The 16,168-nt window shown below is 36.6% G+C and overlaps 1 protein-coding gene across 1 annotated transcript in view; it reads right to left on the bottom strand.

Moving 5' to 3' along the window:
* The window catches only part of TBC1D32 (TBC1 domain family member 32), a 178,045-nt gene extending 163,714 nt beyond the window's left edge, over positions 1-14,331 (bottom strand). The window contains exons 1-3 of the mRNA XM_028509899.2: positions 14,176-14,331; positions 13,841-13,998; positions 2,646-2,807 (exon numbers count right to left, since the gene is read on the bottom strand). Of these exons, the coding sequence (XP_028365700.1) occupies positions 2,646-2,807; positions 13,841-13,995 (317 nt within the window). The 5' untranslated portion in view covers positions 13,996-13,998; positions 14,176-14,331. The remainder of the gene's footprint in view (positions 1-2,645; positions 2,808-13,840; positions 13,999-14,175) is intronic.
* Between the last annotated feature and the right edge of the window lie 1,837 nt (positions 14,332-16,168).

Raw genomic sequence — 16,168 nt, forward strand, 5'->3', positions numbered from 1 at the left:
CTGAATCCACTTGCTCATAATGCAACCCCATTCTCAGAGTGATTAGTATTAAAATCAAAGACAGGACACATATACCAAGTGCTATTCACTTTATCCTGCTTCAAGTGTGAATTCTTCAGTAATCACAGGTACATAGATGGTATATCAGAGTTATCAAAAGTTTAGCAGATTCTCCTACCCTTTCATTATCAGCAGGATGATAAATGTATTTAAGTATAAATTATAATATTTCATAAAATTGTGCTCTTCCCAAATTCCAGTATGTTCAACAAATATAACATTCACACAGAAAAAATTATTGAGTTTCAATTTCCAGATATTAAGTTCAATGGTATGTGAGCATAACTTACTAACATAAAAATATTCTCCTTCCATGATTATATTAAGTGTAACTCTACAGTAAAGTGTAAAGAATACTTAAAAGTCCACACCATTCATCTACCTTTCAGAAAGTCCCAGAATAAAGATAAACTAGTTAATCATCAACTTTAAAGTGACAATAAGCAATCCAACCCATGAATGTTATAATCAAAGTGACTTTGTTCTTTCAGATGGAAGTGTCTTGTTCAGGGTCCTGAGGCAGTAAGTTAATAAATGTCAATTTATTAGGCTTAATTTGCTAGTGTGGTCTCTAAAAATATCTACTAATAACCAAAGTGCTCCAAAATACTTACTCAAGTAGATATCAATAAAATATAGGAAAAAGGAAGCATATACTATCTCAGAAAAGAAAAGAATATACTACAAATAATACAGATTAATAAATGTAAGTTTACATCGTAAAAATTTGGGGGAAGTGGGGTGAGCCTTAATATTTGCTATTATAAGCTTTCCAGAAATTTAATTATGAGTGACCTTATGATGGATAGAAGGAGGATGTTACAGAAAAGTTAAGGTACAATTTAACTTAATGTTTATATTTTATCTGTTTTATAATGATGTGTGTGACTACAACTTTAAGCAGTCTATATAATGTGATTTAAAAATTTAGTGACTGGTGAAGATAATATGGGTTACCTAATGAGTTTTGTTTATATGAGTAATACATGTAACATGTTTTAAATTTTTTATTCAGAGCTTTTCTTTAATTTTTTCTATATAGAGTATTTCAAGTCATTTCTAAATTGTCAAACAGGTAAATAACATTCACATTTATCAAATATACAAACCTAGAAACAATATAGGACTTTTTAAAATTTTTATTTACTTGTTTTTAGAGAGAGGGGAAGGGGGAAAAAGAGAGAGAAAGAAACATCAATGTGTGGTTGCCTCTCACACACCCCCAACTGGGGACCTGGCCCGCAACCCAGGCATGTGCCCTGACTGGGAATAGAACTGGTGACCCTTTGGTTTGCAGGCTGGCACTCAATCCATGAACCGTACCAGTCAGGGCCAATATAGGACGTTTTTAAAGCAAATTTATATTTGTTCTGAACATGAACGTATTGAATTGAACAAATTATAGTTTATTTTACCTACAAAGAAAGAAGTTTCACACAGTACTCATGAAAATGCAAAATTGTACAGACACTTTGGAAAACAATTGGTAGTTTCTTACAAAACTTAACACACTCTTACCATACGGCCCAGCAATCACTCTCCTTGGTATTTACCCAAAGGAGTTGAAAATATATGTGCACACAAAAACCTGCTTGCAATGCTTATGCCAGTTTTGTTTGTAATTGCCAAAGCTTAAAAGTATCCGGGGAGCCTCATCCACGCAGACAATGGAATATTAATGCTAAAGAAAAATGAGCTTTCAAGCCATGAAAAAACATGGAGGAAACGTAAACGTATAATATTAAGTGAAAGAAGTCAAACTGAAAGGCAATATACTGTATGGTTTCAGCTACATGACATTCCAGAAAAGGAAAAAGCAAAACAATGGTGACAATAAAAAAAGATCAGTGGCTTCCAGAGGCTGAGAGGAGGTGGGGTGAATAGACAGAGCACAGAAGATTTTTAGGGCAGTGAAACTACTCTCTAATATACGATAACAACAAATACTGGCATGGCAGTATAAATCTGTCCAAACCCCAATGAATGCACAACACCAAGAGAAAGCACTTGTGTAAATGACAACCTCTGGGTAACAATGATACATCAACGTAGGTTCCTCAATTGAAACAAATGTACCTCCCTGGTGGGGAATGTTGACAATGGGTAAGTCTGTCCATCTATAAGAGCAGTGGGTGTGTGAGAAAGAAATATGTACCTTCTGCTCAATTTTTCTATGAGCCTAAAGCTACTCTAAAAAGTAAAGTCCATTAAAGAAAAGTGAAGGAGTAAGCCACACAAATAACTAGAAGCAATTAGAGTACAAATCCCTTGGTCTGTTTGAGAAAGAACAAGACTGGTGTGGACGAAGCAACGCCAAAGGGGATACGACAAGAAATGAGGTGCCAGAGGGAACAGAAGGCTCATGGTGGGTATTTTGTCTACAGAAGAATCTGGATCTTACTATGAGTGAGATGAGAAGTCTTTGGAAAGTGCCACGTTGGAAGAGGAGCGCAATCCGACTCAGTTTCCAGGGATCGTTGTGGCTGCTGTGAGGAAAACAGACTGCAGGGCGCGGGTCAGGGGTGCTTTCAAGGAGCCGTGTTAAGAGAAAAATTACTTTAAAATATTACTGAGGGCATACTCACTCTTTAGATTCTTGAGTTCTTTTAGTGACATGCTGCACAACTGTGTCGTAGCCAGATTCCTCACTCTGATTCTGATCAGATGTCCATTTTTCCATTTCTTCTTCAATCATAGACCCCAAAGTGTTGCATATGTGCTGTCTTAGGTACTTCACAAATTCATAGCTAAAACAAATTATTTTAAAAGTAAATGCAGTAAATATCACAAACTCATCAACCACATCTAGAAAAAGCGTTAGCACAGGGTGATCTGTAACATATTCCAATTTCTTACCTTCAAGTAGAATTAAATTAGTCATTCATCCCAAATCATTTAACAATACGCAGTGTGAGGGGGAGGGAAGGGAGCAGCAAGTTTCAAGACCAACCCAAACTGTAGTGGGTTAGGAGTCTTTCCACACTTTTTTAATGCTCCCATCTCTGGTGTGTAGTGCACATTAAAGGAAAGGGAGAGCAGTTGTTACAGATGTTGGTGATTGTTCAGTCTAATGAGGAAAACCAGGCTAGAATAACAGCAATTATGACAAAATAAAGAGGGAAAGATTAAGCTCCAACCAACAGGTTTTTCTGTACACTTTGAAAGCGGTAACTGACCTAAATTCCACCTAATCAGCTCTTTTCTATATTTGTAGAGGGGAGTATCTCAGACAATTCAATAATATACTGCACATTTTCCTTTATACTGTTAGGTTCCTGCTAATATTAAAATTAATTACAAACTCAGACCATATATCAAATATGAGAGATTAAGAGTTCTAAAAGTGGGTAATTATTTTATGAAACATGTTTACTGAAAATAGAGAACAATGATTATAAATAATATTATGATTTAGAAAAGTTAGAGTTTTTGTGGTCTCTCAAATGACAAAGATAATTTAGGATGGTCCATGTTGTAAGTGCCACTATAACCAAGACCTTCACTTTGAACATACCACTGGATCAGAGCCTTGCATACATGCAGGACAGATCAAGGACAGCCTGACTGGTTTTCTTCTGATGATAATGAATCCATCATGGTATGCAGCATAGAGTCTTCAGTGCAGTATTTATTAAAGTACTGAATGTGTTCTAAAGAACAGCTACCTTACCCAGGTAGCCAAAGGATTTCCTTTACAATTTTAACTGTTTCTGAGTGAGATTTCCTGCCCTGCCCATTTCCACTTAGCTCTGAACACATCACTGCTGCCTGGAATGCCGAGGGCTGCTTCAGCAGTTTCTCAGGTCTGCCAAAGACAGTGCAGACCTCAAAAGTCAAGTAGAAATATTTGACATGAAGCCACGTGAGATTATAGCAAAAGTACAAGCTAAGAATCAAAAATGCCAGCTCCAGCTTTACCATTCTAGCTGTGTGGCCCGGGAAAGACTCAGTTTTTTCATCCGTAACTTGGCAACGATCCAATCTACTTTATCCCACTATTTTACATTAAGGAGGCAGTAGACAAAAACTTAGACTTTGTCATTATAAACCACCAGATTTTTTCTTAAAAGGAGTTTAGCAAACGTATTCTCCTCTCCCATAGTTCCAACTCCAGATTCATTATAAACGAGTGCATTCTTTAGCTCTTTCTTCAGCCAAAATGCCAGATCGATTCACACTGGACAAGGCTACTTTATGTTCTTTTACCACATCAGTCAACATACCAAATCTATCACCCTACCCACCTCTCACAAGCCACCTCTTTTCTCTAACATTTATCTTTGTTAATGGTGCCACCAGATACCTGTGTATAGCCTCAAACGGCTTTAACAACAATCTTCTCCATTACAGCTCCTTTCCAATTAGTTAGCTATAACTCTTTAAGTATTTTTATTGATTATGCTATTACAGTTTTCCAATATTCCCCCTTTACCCACCTCTGCCTTGCCCCACCTACCCTCCAGCATTCCACCCCCCTTAGTTCATGTCCATGGGTTGTATATAAGTTCTTTGAGTCCTCTTTTTCCTATACCATTTTTATCTCTCCCCATCTATTTTATGCCTACTAATTATGCTTCTTCTTCCCTGTACCTTTCCCTGCTATTCCTACCTCCCCCTCCCCACTGAAATCCCTCCATGTGATATCCATTTCTCTGATTCTGTTTCTCTTCTAGCTTATAAATTCCTCCTCTCCAACTTCTCTTTCCCTTCCCACAGCCACTAGGTTAATGTTCATATCTTATAACCTTCAGCCAAACAATAGCATGAGCCCTCCTATAAATCAGTAGTTCTCCAACTATAACATGAGTTAGAATCACCTAAAGGCCTTGCTGGGCCCCACTCTCAGAGCTTGGATTCTGTAGGTACACAGTGGGGCCCAAGAACTGACATTTCTAACCAGTTCCCAGGGTGGGGATGCTGATGCTGCTGGTCCCACGACCACATTTGGAGAAGCACTGCTCCAGACAGAGTCTGTATTTGGGTAGCTTTTAAACTAGCCTAGGGTTCTTGGAAATCTGATCAACAGATTCCTACTCAAAGAAGCCGTATTAACCCAAAATAGTAATGAATAAATGTATATTTAGTTGCTTTATATTAAAAATATTTAAAATATGTAGGTATCATCTCACGATCCTCTGCATTAGCTAACTTTTTGATTAACAGAAGAAGCAATAATCCCAATAACAGAATAAGCAGGTCCTGCCATCATTTAGGAATCATGTGAAACTAGTATTTATCTCTCCCATTTAATAGCTGTCTGAGGCTGCCCAAATTAAATAGCCTCTCTAGGCTTCGGTCTTTTTCCATCTATAAACTGGGGAAGGCATCTATCAAGGAAATTACTATAAAGATTATAGATAATGTATGTCTTGCACCTAACACAGGGCCTGACATGGATTTAATAATACGCACTAGCTATTACTACTATCATTATTATTACATGTAAGACACATTTTCTCACTGACATTTAAAGCCCTCTTAGACCCCAATTTATCCTACCAGTAAGGTCTCATTACTACCCCTCGCACATACCCAACACTCTCCATGTTTTATTTTCCCAATACCTTTGACAGTATTTCATCCATTTAGCACTTTACCACAACCTCTCCCTAAGTAGATCACCTCCTAAAACCTAAAAAGCTAACTCATGATAAAGCCTTTCCTGGTTCCCCAAACCTGATATTCTTTTTCTCTCAAGCCCCAAAAGTATGTTACCCCTATGAGCACTCAAAATATTGTCTTGTATACAGTATATGACCTGCTTTGTCTTTTGCTTGGCTCCTGAGGATATCTAAACCCAGATTTACATATTCTTTAATATTCTTGAGTACGGAACCAATTCTCTTATTGGCATATCTTCTGCAATACCTTTTACGATACTTGTTGCACTGAAATATAGCACAGGAAAAGGATTTATCTCTTCACGTCCTACATCAGTGGCTATCAATTTGAATTAGCGTATCCTTTCTAAATATTTTAGTGGTTAGATCCCTGTTCTTTTAATGCCTATTAATAATTTCAGGTAGCATATGCTATAATTAACTGCCCCTGTACCTGGTCTTTTATTCTTCCTCTATTCCTTCCAATAAGAAAAAGAGAAGAGAAAGAAAGGGTGGCGTACCGAAGACAGAACTCCCTTCTCCCCAACTATCCACCATATTGCTTGCACTAACATTATGTTTCCGGACTCCCAGACTTGACGCCGTGGAATACTCTTTAACTTCACCTCTGCACCTCAGCCCACCCACTCCACATACCCACCCAGGCGCCACCCCTTGTCAACATTTCCTGCACGTCCCTTGGCTTCACACTTCCTGCTTTTCTTTCCATTTGTATCCATCAGTACAAACCAGGTCACCTCACACAGATTATTACAACAGTCTTCCTGCTTGTCTTCTTATTTCCACTCTCTTCCCTCTCATATTTACCCTAAATGCTGTATCATATTCTTAAAAATCACTGTTCTTCTGTTAGAGCCATTTTACTCTTACCAATACCTCAAACCATATCACATATATAATGTCTCAATAAATAACTGTTGTATTTAAAACTAATTATCAGCTGCCTATTAGTTTTCAAATACAACTTCCTTGACCTGGAATTTAAATACTTAATCAAGCCCCTTTATCAGGGAATCTCCACTTAAATGGGGCCACACTCAATATTCTCAACAAACCACCAACCATACTAATTTGTGTATAAATAAGGAGTTAGTTTTAAGCGACTAACATATGCTAGGCTGAGTGCTAAGTACATATTAATATTGTTTTATTTACCATATGAGATAGATAAAATAAGTAAGGGTATAGATTGAAAAGTTAAAAAGCCTTGTCAAATAAGCAAGCTACTTATATAGGTCCACCTTACTCCAAAGCCATTATCATTCCCACCACCTCACACTGTCCCAAAGATGTAAAAATTCCAAAAATATTCAAATAATAAAATAAGATTTTCTATAGTGGTAAATTGAGACTGGGAAGTAAATACAATACTCATACTTTTACCAATTTGTATATGATTTAAATTTCATTTAGAGAGCTAAATCTATTACATTTTTTCTCAAGTTATAATTTACTGAAAGGTTTATTTCAAGTTATTCATTGAATTTACTTTTAAATATTTAATATTTACATTCAGTGTTTAACCTGTGATCTCACAGCTTCAAGAAAATAGGTATCTATTAAGAATAGCAGAAGAAGAAGACAAAGTCATTTTGTAAACTTAGTGTTCTTCAATATTGGATCAAAATAACAAACACTAATTTTCAGAAATACTCCAAGAAAAAACAAGACCCAAAATTTTTCATTGCTTTATATTACTTAAAGATTTTCCCTTATACAAACAATATGCCCATATACTTTTTAAATCTTTATTGCATTTTTTCCACAAGTCTCATTATGACACTCTCCCCCCAACAATCACTACACTGTTGTCCATGTCCATGGGTCCTTTTCCTTTTTGCTCAATCCCTTCACTCCCTAACCACCACACCATCCCCCTGCTATATTTTAAATGTTAACTTATTTCTTGGTTTGTATATTTCTAATTATAAACCAAATCTTTGCACATTTTATACAAAATAGTGAAAACTTACAGGCAAGAAAAATTCAAAGATTAAGTTTTCAAGAGAATCCTTAAAGGTGTTGTTAATTTGTTTGGCACTGGACAGTCCCTATCCTGCCTCCACAAACACACAGCTGACCCTGAGACAGAGATGGCAGATGTGTGTGATGAGATCTGAAGTCGGAAAGGTTTGTGCTCTCAGGACAACTCACTCACCACAACCAAGAATTCTCTGAATAAAGAATCGGAATATCTGAAATATCAGTACTTAAAACTTATCATTGTTTTCTTTATCTTAGAAAATGAAAAGGGATCCAGAAATAGATCATCCTTTCAGCCAATCAGTGTGACTGCACATCCAGGCTATTACCACTGGGAAAGGGGAGAGAAAAGTGAATATGGGAGAAAGTACAGAGAGAGATAAAAGGTCCTAAGAACCTTTTAGGTTTTTAGGTTTGCCCAGGCCTACCTCAGCAATCAGACACACCAGTTTTCCTCCTCATCTCTGAGATACTTAGTGAGAAACAGAAGGTGGGACAAACCTAAGTTATTTCTGTAGCACTACAGAGACAGAGTCTCTGAAGACAAATTCTACAGCCCATCAATTCCACTATGGAAAGACCAATTTATCCTTATTTCTTAGTTTTATCAGCCCCATCTCTGTGCCACAAATCAGGCAATTAGGAGAAATGAATACTTAACTGAAAAATATAACTTTTGTGTTCACTTTGTTTAAAACTAACCAATAAGCAACAAAAATGATGTTTTCATAACTGAGGCAGTGAAGAAATACCACATAAGTCCATTAAGAAAACAATTCAAGAAAACTAAGATAATACCATCAAAAAGTAAAGGGTATATCCAAAAAAAAAAAAAAAAAAAAACCTCTTTGGGAACCTGAATTACCATCCACTTTTTTCTAATGGCATCATTTTTAGACCATGGTGATATCTATAGCCACAGAAATCTCTTTCAGAAGACCCCCTTCAAAGCGCCTCAAAATTTTGATTTACCTTCCAAGTTAAATGAACCCAAAGGAACCTCAGACTGAATCTTACCTAAAGAGGTTACTGCTCTTTTTGAATAAGCCTTTTAAGAAAAAAAGACCTCCAGAGAGGGTAAGGCCTCTATTACGCAAGGACTCCCAGGCTGTCTACGTGCCCTTATGATGCTCTACTGACTCACTGATCATTGGAAAACTCTGAGAACCTCCAACCCCAAATTAGTGGACAGTCACTTTTTAAAATGGGTCCTTCTCTTTGAGTAAGAGTAACCCATCTTCAAGTTCTCATCTGAGAATTCATTTTGCATTGGTTCTCTTACCATCTGAATTCATCGCAAAAGACAATAAAATCCTAGACTACACGGTATGTTGTTCTCCTATGATGGTGCTCCCAGATAGAAATTGTTGGAAAACTAGTAATTACTTTTAAATACAAACAAACATTTATTGTTGTTATGGCTTGGAGAAATACTTCTTCAAAATTAAGTACTTTCTTTCCTTCATTATAACCCTGATAGTACTGATGCCATCCATTTGCTCTTATGAAGTCTATATTAAATCCAAAAGATCATTGATGATGACAGATGTGTCAGCCCATTACAACAATTTTGGAAATTATTCTGGATGTAGAACAATATTCTGCTCATTTCATATAAAAATAAAACCCATTTGTCCCTAAAAGAGACTTTCAAAATATCCACAGACCAAATATGACCTGAAGGGTGCCAGTTTGACAGTTCTCGCTTCAGGCATTACAAAACTTGGAACACTGAAGGTACTGGTAAAAGTCTCCTCCTTGTTTCAAATTTCTATTTAAGAAATACAAAAATTGCCACAAAAATACATAAAATTTTAATAATGTATTTTAGAGGATCCTTACTAGGATTAATGTAATTCAATTCTGCTACTATTTTAGGCCTTTTCCTTTCAGATTTATTTTCAGCAGACTCTCCTGTGTTAACACTTTCTGACTTAACACATTCTAATTGTGCTGGAAAAAACAAGATTATATTTTAGGTTTGCATCAATTTTAAGTTCCACATCTCCCACCGATCAATCTTGCAATCTTAGATTAAATATCTGACCTTGCTAAATTTCAGTTTCCCACTTAATGATGATGATAATCCTAATGTAAAAAGTGCTTAGTACATAGTATTTTCTTATACATTGAATTTTTTCTTACCAACATATATTTGACTAATCTAATTTGTTACCTTAAAATAATTTAATAAGAAAAATAAAGATTTGGTTTCAATGACACTATAACAAGATAAATGCAAAAGCATCTTTCTCTAAAAATTCCTAAATGGGAGGTGGACATGAAAACCTAAGAGGACAGTTGCTTGATGCTAAGGAAAAACATGATGACCTCATCACATTTCAGAAGCAGCTCAGTTGAAATAGCAATGTGCATATCATTTTGTTTTTTACTACTGATGAATATGGCTTTTTTCACATTTACACAGGAAAATCTTACAAAGTTGAGTGAAAGAACATTCAATTTCTCCATTCTTTTCTTTATAGCTTTACTACCTAGATTTTGCAAGAAAATTTAATAATTTTGTTCCATAATGAATTTTTGACATGTTCAAAATATACAGACACAAAGACTACTATCACAACATAACATGAAAAAAATCTAGTACAAGTTTGTTTTAGGAAATCATCCTCTTAGCTATTTAAATAAACAAGAACTTTTTCAATCATATACAAAAAAAAATTAATCAGTAAAGGTATGTTTTAAAAATATATTTTATTAGTTTAAGTATGAATCATAATGCTGTATTTGAAATTCTTAAAACACTGTATTTCAAAATCATGGCATTTATTAAATGATAAATTTAACCATGTATATTAGTATATAAAAGGCTATGTAAAAACAGTGAGTATTTTACATCACCTGCACCCTTTTGATCCAAAGTAAAACTTCTGAGTCATAGTAAACACTAAAATTTCACTCATTAATTACAGAAGCACACATATATTAGCAATTTCTCTATAAAGGGATAGCACTTTACATAATTAATGTTTTCTTGAAATTAATACTGAAACACACTATAGAGTTCACTAATTAAAGTCACTGACAGATTCTTCTGTTAAACAAAGAATAAACCCAATTCCACAAATATTATTTGTTCCTTCAATATTATTGTGTTCCTTCAAAATTACCAGATTCAGGGCTACAATCATTAGGGTTGCTAAGTATTAAAAAAAAAAAAAAAAGTAAAGCCATACAGTAGTTTCCCCTTATCTGTGGTTTCTCTTCCCTCAGTTTCAGTTAGCCACGGTCAACTGTGGTTCAAAAACATTAAATGGAATATTCCATAAATAAACAATAAGTTTTTAACTGAGCACTATTCTGAGTAGCATAATGAAATCTCTTGCCTTCTTGCTCCAGCCCTCCCCAGACAAGAGTCATCCCTTTGTCCAGCATATCCACGCCAGACATGCTCCCTGCTCACTAGTCACTTAGCCATCTCAGTTGTCAGATTGACTGTGGAGGTATTACAGTGCCTGGGTTCAAGTAAACCTTATTTTACTTCATAATGATCCCAAACACAAGAGTAGTGATGCTGGCAATTTGAATATGCCAAAGTAAGGCCATAAAGTGCTTCCTTTATGTAAAAAGCTTGTGTAAATAGAAAGAAAAATGGCATATATAGGGTGTGATCCTATCCTAGATTTCACAAATCCACTGGGGGCACGCGAATGTATCCGCCTGGGATAAAGGAAGAACCACTGTAATACAATATACGCTGAAATGCAAGTAAGTCAACCCTGGCTGCATATCAGAATCATGTAGAGAACTTTTTCAAAAACACCAAGGTCCAGCCTATACCACTCCTCCTCTGCCAGGCCCCACTAAATTTTGATTCACCAATATTCTGTAAATAGCCTCTGCCTGATTCCAGTGTAGCCAATATTGAAACCAGGGCTATCAGTTTTATAAGAGGGGCAGTCCAAGTGTAAAAAATTTACACAAACATGACACATAACATAAGCAATGTCCTTTTCCCTACCTTGCTCACCTCCCACAGACTTCAGACCCTTGCTGCTACTTTCAGAGAAAAGGGGGAAAATTTGGACCTTTTAGAGAATGTTTAGAGATCACAGTAAAAAAACTAGATGAGGCTATGAAAAGTGTTTAGGGCAGCTGCCCTTGGGGCAAATCACCTGATAGGGCTGATTGCCTATATTCTGGTTTCTCCTTACATGATTACACTTTTGCCCACTTTTTTACACTACCTGAAATTCTATCATTTATGGACTTAATTACTTTAACAACCATTTTCTTACAAAAATGCCAGTGGCCTAAGGGACATCAGTTTTCCCTGCAAGTCTGTTTAATGAGATTATTTTTCTTGCTAATAACATGACAACAGCAGGGGGGTTTAAAGAAGGAATGTTCTGAAAGTGGAGATGGGAGGACAGATATTCTGCAGTAGGAAACACGTAGGGATGCAAGGCATATCTAAGTGGCTTAAGAACACGTAGTGTTCAGACTTAAGTCAGTGGAAAAAAAGACAAATGAAAATAGGAGCACCTGAACTAATTATAACCTATAGGGTCTCTTCTAACTCTAAGATGGTAAGAGTATGAAAATACCAAAAGGAGAGTCTCCCCGCTCCACTGTTCCTTCCCTACATAAAGATTCCTTCCACCTAAGAAACAGCTATCAGGCTAGTGAGGCTAACGCATGAATTTTACTATCTATACTTTGAACACTACGAACTACTCATATACTGTTAGGATTATAAATCTTACTTTTAGGACTACACATTAGTTACAATATGAGTGTGTCTGGATTTTTTTTAGGTAGGCCACAAACAAATCTCTTCAGTAAACAGTAAATATTAATTATACTAGTTAACCAACAGGCATTTAGTCTACCTAATGAACTACTGAATAAATTACATGATTATGACGGTTGTCAGAATAATGAGCCATCTTTAGCTTGAAAAGCATTTTAAAATTGAGACAGCTAAAGCAATACTTACAGGTCATTGTATAGCCTTAAATGCTTACATTTAAAAAAAGAAGAAAAGCTACAAATTAATGAACTAAGCGTTCATTACAAAAGTTTTAAAAGTTTCCCACAAAAAAAATAAAAAACAGAAATTAACATCCATAACTGCTATTAGTAGTGGATTTAATGAAGAAATAAACAAGAAAATCAGGGAAATACAAAAGAAGCCATATGCATAACCAGAAACACTAATGAAATTAGCAACTCCACATTAATAGAAATTTCTTCCATGTTTTAAAACTCCCTTGAGAATCTGGTGAAAAGGTATATGCTTCCTCCATAAAACTGCAAGCAAAGTTTTGCATAAAATATTAAAGGGTTCCCTGACACCCACAGATGAAATGAGTAAAAGTTTCAGATAAGGGTAAGTTCAGGGCGCCCCAAAGTCAATAAAGGTTAATATTAAAAAGGAAAAAATTTAAATGTCATCTCTGTGAGATCAAAATAAAATGCAAACACTAAATTAAAAACACCACTATTACTAATAAATTGACACACCCAGCAGTAAACTTTTCAATTCAGAGGCTTAATTTAAATTATATGAATCAAATCAAAAGAAAAACACAGGCTTCTAAAGAATCATCCTTCAAAACATACCTGAAATTGTACCTCTCACTCACCTTCCTAACCATACTGCTCCCCAACCCAGAGCACTCCGTACATCTATGACACATATTCCTGACAAGTATCACAGACACCTGAGTGTGTGCCTTATGCCTTCATAGAAATTTAAGCTATTCCACAGGAAGTTAATAACCTCACTTCGGGACTTCTGCAGTCCTCAAAATGGGTAATTGCTGCAGCCATTGAGATATCAGATCAGCAAAGGTACAGGAATCTTGAGAATCAAATGTTTTTTAGCATACAGACAGGACTACTTTGAAATAATAGAATTGCTCTCAAAAGAACATATATAATTTAAAATTAATGTTTCTGTGTTGCCCAGGAAGAAAAAGAAATGGAGAATTAGGGCATGTCGGTGTGGCAGTGAAAACAAGGTGAGCAGATGTTTGGGGAAATAAGGAAAGAATAAATAAATAAATTTGGTATTTGGATAAATGAAATAATAAATCTCCAACTTGGGTAATATTTTGACAATTATCAAAGGTCCATTTTTTTATCCAACTACATTTTTACTTTTCTGGGTCAAGTGGTTTGTTTGCTTAAGACATCAAAAGCAATTTTACTTATGAAAATTTTCATCAGTTTCCTCCAGGTGTAAGAGGATCTCCTCGGCGCACTCTAGGGAGGGAGCACCAGTGATTTTCTCCTTCACGTTCTGGAACAACTGCCTCAGCATCGCCTGTAGCATCGCCTGGTCCTCTCCCGAGAAATGGGCCATCCCCTGTCAAAAATCAAAAGCCCAAGCCCATTACTCTGGGTCCGAGGAGACTCTGTTCATTGCGCACCCGCGCCCCCACCCCGGCCTACGTGCAGCGCCGTTCCCCGGGAAACCGCGGCAAGCACTTTGGGGTGGGCCCTTGGCTGCCCCTGAGTTCATCCGGAAAACAAGTCTCCTTACTTTGGGGAAGCAGGGGTCCGCGAAGCCCCGCCTTTGGTGCTCGTAGCGACTGGTCTTCGGTACCAACAGAACTCAAGGTGCCCACTAGCAATCGCAAAAAACATCTCTAGACGACTCAGAGAGGTGGGTCGGACGGCCAGACGTCAGCACTACGTATGACGTCAGCACGTCGGCGTAGTTTCCTGGGTGGGCGGGAGTGCTTTTAGTGGACCTGCGGAGCGCCCGGAGGATTGCTTGCCCTCAAACTCCTAAATTGAAGGATTAAGGGAGGGTGGGGGGGGCGGGTAAAGTGCAAAGGAGAAAGGTCAGTGAGAGAAAGATGAAGGAAGTGAAACTGAAATTGCCTGAAAATTTCAACGGAAGAGGGAATGGTGTTGATACATTGTAATGCTGATTTCCTTTAACAGGTAATCCTACCCCTTACTGAGCACTTGCCGAGACCTTCCAAGAGGAAGCCTTCATAACCTAACAAACACAAAAAGAAATTAAAGAGTACAACTCTGCAATTCACTTTTATAGTAATGTGCCATTGCTGTGGAAACCTAGAACCATCTTTTAATCCGATGGAAAACTCGAGGAAAGAAGTGAAAACAAACGATATGCTATATGCAAAGGATGGGGACCTGAGAGAGCGAGGTTAGCATATTCTGATACTTGAGTTAGTCGAGTTAAAGTGAGGAAATAAGGAGGCTAGAGAAGTAAACGAGCCACATCTGAAATGATGCTGTTTGACACATTTAAGGGATCAGAGATTTATGTTACAAGTAGCAGGGCACAGATGGATTTTAGAGAGACTCCATGAGATACCACCTATAACGCTAACTGCGGGAAGCTGCAATGGATAATCATGTTTCCTCACCCAGTTTTCAATCTTGATAAATGCCCAGACTAAGGTCATGTCCAAGCTACAATAAGCCAACCCAAACCCAAGCCACAGACACGTGACCGTGCCATTAAATTCTCTCTTATCCAGCTTATTTTACTCCCCAGTCCAACAACATCTGATGCACTCTATATATTAGCCAGGATCAATATACTCAGGTCTATGCCATTACTTCCAGGAGCATAAGTATATGTCTGCTAGCCCTAGCAGCATGATTCTTGGTAAAATGTATTCTTAATCTTCATTTCCTCGTGACTACATAAAGAAAAAAACATTTTAGCAGAGTATGCACTCTTATAACTTTATGTGTGGGTGAAGCTGTACATCTCAATACCTATATATGCATATGCCTGTGAGTGCACATGCATAAAATCACCAGCAACGTGACAGCTACATAGTCAGACTAAAATAAGTGACGTGTATTGGCAACCCAAATCCAGGATTAATATAGCCATTAGTGATGTGACTTTCTGAAATAGTAAACTGTTATTGTTAAAATTCAGAAAAAAATTAAAATACTCTTTCCTTAATTTACAAAGTTTATATGATCATGGAAAACTTAGTGCATTAAAACTGCTAAATGTCAGATTTATCTAATGGAATGAGTTCCTAGACTCAAATATTTATCAAAGGCTTTTTCATCTACATGAATGTCCAGCAAAACCACTGAAATTCATAAAGGAACCAGAACAATTATTTTGTCCTATGTGTATTCCAAGATGTTTGCCATCCCTAGCTCAAATTAAAAATGGTAGGAAGTACCACTAAATCATTGTGATGACAAAATGTCCCCATGTATTTTTAAATGCTTGGTTGGGAGGGTGGAGGTGTGGAAATGAAATGCACAGTATGAAAACTTCTATTTAAAAAATATTAACATAGGAGAAAAATAACCTTAAAAGAATGCCTGAGACACAAGAAGAAGAGGTAGACCAAAAGGGGATTGGGGGCGGGGGGGGGGGGGGGACAGGGAGAGAATACATTTAAGTAAATTTCAATAAATATTGTCTGTATAAAATAATAATGTCTATAATATAATTCATAGATTAAAATGTATAGTACTAAAAAGCTGTAAGCAACCATATGTAAGTAGGACGTGCAATCATAAGT

The sequence above is a fragment of the Phyllostomus discolor genome, chromosome 4 (genome assembly GCF_004126475.2).
Source record: "Phyllostomus discolor isolate MPI-MPIP mPhyDis1 chromosome 4, mPhyDis1.pri.v3, whole genome shotgun sequence".
Lineage (NCBI taxonomy): Eukaryota > Metazoa > Chordata > Mammalia > Chiroptera > Phyllostomidae > Phyllostomus > Phyllostomus discolor.